Here is an 8,100-nt window from a genome sequence, read left to right as displayed (position 1 = left end):
TTAGATTTCTGTTATTGTACTTATTCTTCACTCTGAATTCTTAAAAGGATGGTGTTTTGCATGCAATGCAACTGAACTTTGTCTTTACATCACTGCCAAAAGTATTCAACTGCCCCCCCTTTCATCTGCAAACTATTTAATCTAACTTGCACACAATTAGTTTAATTAGCCTCTATTATTGGCCTTACTTTGAAACATCTATGTGTACTGTGAATCCTTCTGTTGAACAAATGGACCTGATCTCACTTCTAAATTGATTTTTAGGACAAGATATTCATTAAGTAAATATGCCTTCATGTTGTAGAACTAATCACTTTAAATATATGAAACCATTCCTTAAAGTTGCAATTATAATAGATGTTACTTTATTTAAGCAATAAGGAAAAAAATCCCCATATAACCCACTTCCTTAGTAATCAGCTTGTTCCATGAAATTCATATTGCAGAATGTATTTATCTAACATATTTGGCAATTCTAAATGGACAGTATTCCTTCAGCCTCACTTTCTGAAGACATTTTTTTAAGATCTGAATTTTTTTACAAAAGAGCAGACATTACTTCATACTGAAGTAATTTATGATGGTAAAAGTAGGAAAGAAAAAAAATGGGAATACAGAAATACAGTAGTAATGGTCCAGAAGGATCTACATAAACCACAAAGGAATTATCATTTTTCCTTCCGATCAGCCTTCAACCTTGGAAGAGAAACCCACCACTATATTAGCTTGCAGTCTTCTTTATGGCTGTTTTTTTCAAGTCAGAAAATTTCAACTTTGGAAAGCTACAATATAAGCTGACAGATCATCTTCAGCATCCTCAGCCTATTTAGATCTGGCATCTATCTACATGTGGAGCTCAAGGATGCTAATATACTCAATCACTTTTCTTTTGGTTTGCCAGATACCAGTTGTTTTACATTAAAAACAAATAAACTACAAAGAAGAGGCATATAGAAATGTTAATTACAAATAAAGGAATATAGAAATGGACAGCTATACCTGTATGTTTGGATTGTGCTCACATCCCCCACCCAATAGTAGCATTAATAGTAAGAGTAAGAAGCATCCTATGGCATGAGTATGGGATACTAAAGGAGTTAGTTAGCATTCTGATAAATTGGTTTCCTCCAAGTATGCCCCAAATAACAATCCTTTTGTCAATGGGCAAGCTACCACAACCTTTTACAGCTCTAAAAGGTTGGAAATTCCTCATTTCAACCACTGAAAGTGTCCTTCAAATATTTTTCCTCATTGTTTACTTAGGGAGGGAAATATTACAATATTTAAAACAAAAAAGTCTGGTAAAATACATACAAAAAAAAGCTCTTTCCAATCTTGTATCTGGCTTAACAGTCTGCAAACAAGCACGTACCTTGAATTAAACAAGGGTTCTTCCTTAACTCTTAGTAGTATGCTCATTAGATTGATTCGCTTACATAGTTGTGGGTTAAACTTGTACTATTTAAATTTCTTTACTCTGCTGTGTGTATATTATCAGATTCAGAATAATAGAGTAGGGTCTCTGCATCAAGACATGAAAAATGGACAAAAACTGATGTTTCAGAGCTGAGAAATATTTGTAAAAGGAGTAAAGGACCATTAACAAAATTACACAGTTGGAAGGGACTTTGGAGATCTTTTAGTCCAATCTATATCATTTCAGACAAATGATTGTCCAATCTCTTTTTTAAAAACCTCCAGTGTTGGTATACTGTCTGGGGAAGTCTACATGTATCTCTAAAGTTCCTGAGGTTCAGAAACATTTGTGTAGATGATAGTCTACATAAAGGAATGTTAAATATTTATCTAGTTTTGTGATCTTGTTTATAAAACCAAAATAGCAGGAAATGAACAGCTCATAAAGTGGGTGTTTCAAGAAACAGGTTTAGAATTAAGACTATGACCCACTTAACTCCAAGTAAATACACAGCGTTCTACATGGCAAATTGAGATTTCAGGGTTATGTCCAAGTTAAATTAAATAAGATTCAGTAACTTTAAAAAATGCCTAAAATGGATGTTATGGTATACTACTTATTTAGAGTGGGATTTCTACCAATGGAAAAACCCAATGTAGATATAAAAATACTTTTAAAACCAAAGTTTCATTAAAAAAACCCGATTTTCACTTCACTGAAGAATTAGCCCCAGAACACTTCAGAACCAATGCTTATCTCTCTCGAATTCACTGAGATGTAACTGCTTCTCAGAGGAACAATTCAGAAGTATTAATTCCAATAGAAGTTCTTTCATTCAGTTTTAAAATGTGGATTGGGCCTTCTGTTCTAAGGTAATTCTTTTAAATAAGTTTAACTTTGATGTGTCTTACTACATTAATCCTTCTGAGGTGGGGTAAAATGAGGACCCATATTGTTGGGGGTAATATATGTGGGTTCTGTAAACCGATTAGAGGGCTGTAAAGCTGTATATAAATCTGCTACTGCTATTTACCCAAGACACTGGGGGAAAAAATCTGGGGCGTTATTTTAAAACCAATGGCTAAGGGAAGAAAAGAAGGGGGATGGAAAGGCCAATTCCATTGGAGTACACACGAAGGAAACGACCCTTTGGGGTTTCCTGAGATCCAACAGGCCCCAAAATAGAAGGTTCTTTCTATATAGGGCGATGGCTAAGCGTCTTCCACGTCTTCCCTCCGCCACGAGCAGTTAAGGGGCGCCCGGGAGAGCCAAATTTCCAATATCTCCCCGCACGGGTAATCTATCCCGCGGCCCTTCCGCAGGGCAAAGGGAAAATCAGCGGCGGACAGAGCAAGCGCAGGCCCTCCGCCGTTAACTGGACACAACGCCGACTCTACGCCGGGTGTCTTTTTAGAAGAGAGCGGTCCCACCGTGAGGCGACCAAAATCCCGGTCTGAACCCCGCAGCGCGGAAGCCTCTGAGAAGGCCGCGCTCATTGTCTCTCACACAAACCGTGGCAAACAGGAAGGAAGGAGGGAGGGGGGGCACCCGCAGCGCAGGAGCGACAGCCCGGGCCAGCCAGTGACGGCGCGGAGCTCGGCGGACCGCAGCCAATCAGTTGACGGAAGCGTCTTGGGAAGGCGGAAGTTCCGGGCTGGCGGGCAAGGCGGCGGCGGTGGTGGTGGAATCGGCCGGGCCCCCTCTTCCCTTTTGCTGCAAGCCCCACCTTTCGGCTTCCTCGCACCGTCAATCAAAATAGGGGAAAACCCCGGAGTGGGCTCCAGGCCGCCGCCGCCGCCACCTCCACCAGCAGCACCGCGGCCGCCCGCGCGCACCATAAGCATGCCCCCGGCAGCAGCCGCGGCCGCCTCGCCTTAGTGGCAGCAGCAGCAGCAACAGCGGCGCAAGCGGGGCCTGCGCGCGCCGGGGCTGGGGGGGGGGGGGGAGAGAGAGAGAGAGAGCCAGCCGCCAGCCAGCGCTCGCTCGCTCTCCTTCCTTCCTTCCTGCCTCTCTCTCGCTCCCTCCCCGCCTGCCAAGTCGGCAGAAGGCGCCCCTGGCCGCTGGCTTCCTCCGCGCCATGACGGGTACGTACGGGCCTCAGCGGCGGCTCCTGCTGCTATTGCTCCCGGGTCCGGCGGGCGGGCGGGCGTCTGCTTGGGAGTGTGGCTTGAGCGGCACTGAGCAGCAGCAGCAGGAGGAGCAGAGCCAGGGGGAGGAGGGAGAAGAGGGGCAGGGGCAGCGGCGGCGGCGGCGGCACGGAGGGAGGAGGAGGAGGAGGGCTGCGCTTGGCGGGCGGGAGGGAGGAGGAGAGCAGGGCGGGCTCCTCTGCGCGGGAGGGAGCGCTGGGGCGATGGGGAAGGGAGGGGGCAGGCGCTCCAGTCAGTGACTCTCCTCCCCCACCCCCTCCCCTCCCCCCGCCGCCCGACAACCGCCCCCCCACACACACTCCCCGCTTCCCTCCGCCTTTCTCCTCTCCCCCCCCCACCCCCGCCTTCGCTTCCCCGTTATGCCCGCAGCTCCCGAGAAGCCTGTGAAACAAGAGGAAATGGCTGCCTTGGACATGGACAGCGGCGGCGGCGGCCCCCACGGCGACTATTTGCAGCAGGGAAACGGGGCCTCGGCAGTCACTTCGGCCGACGCCTCTGACGAGGCCGGAACTCCCCAGGTAAAACGCGGAGCCGGGCGGCTGCCCGACGCCTCCTCCCTCCCCCGCGGCGCCTCTGCTCCCTCCCCCCCTCCGCGCCCGCGTGCTGCCCGGTGACACGTCGCGAGCGCAGGACTCGCAGGCGCCCCCCCCCCCAGCCGCGCGCGCTGTCCGGAGGGAGGGGGAGGGAGGCGGCGGAGGAGAAGAAGAAGGCCGGCGGGCGGGCAGGCGGGCGTCCTTCTAACCTCCCTTCCCGCTTGTCTCTGTCCTCCCATCCCCCGCCTTCCCGCCGCGGTTTAGGACACCCAGCCGTCGCCGCTGGCGCTGTTGGCGGCTACCTGCAGCAAGATCGGGCCGCCGTCACCGGAGGAGGACGACGACGCTTCTCCATCTGCCGGAGCGGTAAGTGCCCGCCCCGCCGCGCTCGCACGGCCTGCCGGAGGGGGGGTGGGGGAGAGAGGGAGACGGCGCAGATCGCCCGCCCGCCCGGGGGGAGGGACGGGGGAGACACCGCATCGTACTGCCCGCCCGCCCGGGGGAGGGACGATCGCAAGGCCGACCTGCCGGCGAGGGGTCCCCAGGCTCCCCTGCCTCTCCAGGAGGAGCCGGTCTCCCTGAGGGAGGAGGGAGGCGGCGCTGGGACTTCCCTCTCGCCGCGGCGCCTTTTCCCGGCTTCTCGGCGGGGGTGGGGAGGCGGGAAGACGGCGGGTTGTCCCCCCCCCCTCAGCAAATGGGAGATAAACCGGGGTGGGTGGGTTTAGTCCCTGAGGGGAAAAAACGAACAATCCTCTTCGCTCCTATTCCTTCCTGGACTGTCAGCTGTCAAACTCCCCACCCCCACAATCAGACAAAATGAAGGCTGGGGCTGAAAGACAGGATGCACTTTTAAGCGCGTAAAATGGCTGTTTGAAAAAAAAAACCACAAGTCAGTAGTCCCTAGCGGAAGAGCTGCTTTTGAAGGCAGTTTTTTGGGCTGGGTGGGTGTGTGCCTTGCAGATCGTGGAAGATAAAAGTAGTCACAACTCCCCTCCTAATGTTTCCCTTCTTTATGTCCTTTGGAAAGAGGGGTTCCTTTGAGAGGGCTTTAAGTCCTTGAGGTTATTAGTAAGGTCTGAAAGGCTTGTGTGGTGGTGGAGAGGGATTTGGTTTTGCAAATTGAGGAAAGGATTAAATTTGAGGGATGAAATAACTTCTTGATGGATGGCTTGTTTAGTTCATGTCTCAGGAATTTAGTTGGGGTAAGAAAAGCAGAAGGGCTGGCTTTTAATGTTGAAATATTGTAGTGAACACTACACTTGATCCTGAGTGAAAATTGCACAGTTTTTGAATTTTCTGAGCTTCATGTGTTTCCTGTCTTATTTAGAGTTTATATTAAATGGGATGGGGGACTAATTGTATCTTTTATCAAAGTTTACAACCTTGTGTATAGTCTGCACAAATCCTATGGAATTTGTAGGAACTTTTCAGTAAACATACTTAAGTAGTATGATCTCATGTTTGTGACTACCTTATACATCTATACAGTTGTCATTTAACGCTTACTTAGTTTATACACTTTCCTGCGGCTATACTATAACTTATCAACTTTACTGTAACTTAAAAACACTAATGGATTAAACATAGTAGCTTCATGTAGCAGACAGTATTATCTCCTTAGCACAACAGAAAAGTAATATATACTTCCAAGTTTATCATTTCTCTGCAGCCTCTGTGAGCTAGCGCGAGGGCCTGGAATGAAGCCAGTTGTTGAACGTGTTCACACACGTCCATCCAAATATGACATAGTGAAAAAAATAACACAATATGGTCTCTGATTTTTAGGCACCCGAAGAATCTGAATTGAGGTTCTTTGGTATGATTATTGAAATTTTTCATTATTTGTTACGATTTTTAAAGTGAAAAATTAGGAATTTACTATGTGAATTCAGGACCAAAAGGTGCAAAGAGGTACATGAAAAAAAATCAGGAAAAAAAGTTTGCCATTGGCAAGTTTAAACCATTATCAAGTTATTTCTGGTTTTATGTAAATTATTGTGGAGAAAATGAGTTTAAATAAAATAATGGCTGTGATTAGTGTTTATTCCTCCAGCTTCAGTTTGCTCAAAGCTCAGTAGACTGTAAATGGTAAATTCAGGTAGTGACTTCTGACTACAACTGGGACTAGAATAATTTTATAACCATTTTATGGCAGTTATTAAGTGGATGCCATGGTGGTATGTCATTGCGGTCGCAATTTGAGGCATCATGCAACCAGATTCAAAGCAAGGATCATTTTTTACCAGGTCATTTACAGGAAACCAGTAAAAAATGTCACAAGTCATAACTACATGATCATGGATGCTGTGAATGGCCATATAGATAAGCTGATTACCAAGTATCCAAAATGTGGCCACATGTATGAGATGCATGTATCGCCATTGTAACTCTGGAAATAGGTTGTAAGTAGCTCTGGGGAGGTATGTCATAAATTCAAATGGTCATTAAGGACCAAATGTTAATTGAGAACTATCTGTAATGTGCAAATCAAGCTTAAAGTTAAAACTGTCCCTGAGTAGCCAAAATAGAAATGTAGAGAAATAGATATTTGGTCTGCAGTGGACAGGCTTTAAGGCCAGTTTTAAACAGACCAGCTTGAAATCTGATCATGCTCCTAGATTCAGCTCTGGAGTTGTGCCTAGCTTTCAGTGGTAGGTAGCAGCAGCCAATATTAATATACCACAGGGCTGTCAAACTCCCGGCCTGCATACTGGATATGTCAGGCACTGGCCGCAACCATGTCCAGTTTACCAAAGGGGAAAAAGCCTTGATATGTCTCATGACACCAGCATGACAACATGAGTTTGACACCCCTGGTATACCATGGCTGATCTTGCAAATGTTGTACCTGATCATAGTGGTATATATATGCCTTTTTAAAGACCCTGCTTTCACTGTTGTTAACTTTCGCTAATTTAGAAGGCTAAGTAGAATTCATCTTAGTGAATGGGAGACCATCTGAGAAATCTAGGGCTGCAGGCTGACTTCTGGATCAAAATAAGAATCCCAGAAAAGGCATGGAAAAATTGTTAATGTAAACATATAAAGTCATCGAGAGCTGAGACCAACTTGAAGGTGACTTTATTTTTTTTAATTTGTTTTTTCTCCGAGGTGTCCTTTGCAAGGTGTCTGGAAACAAATAAGCATATGTCTTCCTTTCTAAAACAGCTGTGCTGGCTATTCATTTACATCTGCTGAGAGTTCTCTATATCCCCTATGCAAATTGTGCCCAGATTGGCTTTTGTGTATATGCTTGGTCCACTGCAGAATTAGAGGTTTAAATTGGTCGTTCCTAGACAGTTTTGCTAATACATTTTAATAGTGTTATTTTGTTTTATCTCCATTTTTAAAATAATTTGAGTCAAGTTACAGTGTACGTGAGCTGTGGTGCGTGGTTTTCTTTTTGATAGGCATTTGGGGATTTAGTAAAAAGCATGGTATTACAATACAGTATAATGCACACACATTTACAGCAGCTCACTTTGTTTCCGTAATTATTCCTGAATCTTAGAAAAAAAATAGTATACTTCTTTCATTAATTGCTTGTCATTAATTGCTTAGTCAAACTGTTTCTATACACTTTCCTATAACTGCCCTTGTTGCCTTTATTTTTGCTGATTTTCATATGCATATGTGGGAGGGGTAGTCTGTGTGTCTGTCTGTCTGTCTGTCTCTATTATACTCTAGCTTTTTGTCATTTATTCTATTGTTTGCTTCCTATATTGATTTTCTTAATCATCTGTGCCATTTTTTCCGCTTCTGCTTTTTCTTTTTCTTTGTACATTTTGAAGTTGGACAGGTACCATCTAGAGCTGGATCCAGGAATACTGTAGGATAAACTGAAGCATCCCATCCTGCAAATAGAAATTTGATTTCTGATAAATGTTATCAGTAAGGGAAGGACAGTATATGACTTACATGCCATAATCATATATTTAAAGTCTTCTTGCATTATGATTTAGAATCAATAAGACAGTAAAGTTCATTTGAACTTGATGGGACT

At 45.5% G+C, this 8,100-nt stretch overlaps 1 protein-coding gene across 2 annotated transcripts in view; it reads left to right on the top strand.

The window, feature by feature from the left end:
- Positions 1-354: 354 nt before the first annotated feature.
- The window catches only part of SP3 (Sp3 transcription factor), a 29,539-nt gene continuing 21,793 nt past the window's right edge, over positions 355-8,100 (top strand). The window contains exons 1-3 of one of the 2 annotated variants that reach the window (XM_070731773.1): positions 355-3,501; positions 3,934-4,082; positions 4,362-4,463. In XM_070731773.1, coding sequence (XP_070587874.1) covers positions 3,495-3,501; positions 3,934-4,082; positions 4,362-4,463 — 258 coding nt within the window. In that variant the 5' untranslated portion in view covers positions 355-3,494. Of the gene's footprint in view, positions 3,502-3,677; positions 4,083-4,361; positions 4,464-8,100 lie in introns of those variants that run through there. The other variant, XM_070731772.1, reaches the window with a different exon arrangement.

The sequence above is a fragment of the Erythrolamprus reginae genome, chromosome 1 (assembly GCF_031021105.1).
Source record: "Erythrolamprus reginae isolate rEryReg1 chromosome 1, rEryReg1.hap1, whole genome shotgun sequence".
NCBI classification, from domain to species: Eukaryota; Metazoa; Chordata; class Lepidosauria; order Squamata; family Dipsadidae; genus Erythrolamprus; species Erythrolamprus reginae.
The sequence above is the reverse complement of the archived record's forward strand: the minus strand, read 5'-3'. Positions and strand labels throughout refer to the sequence as shown.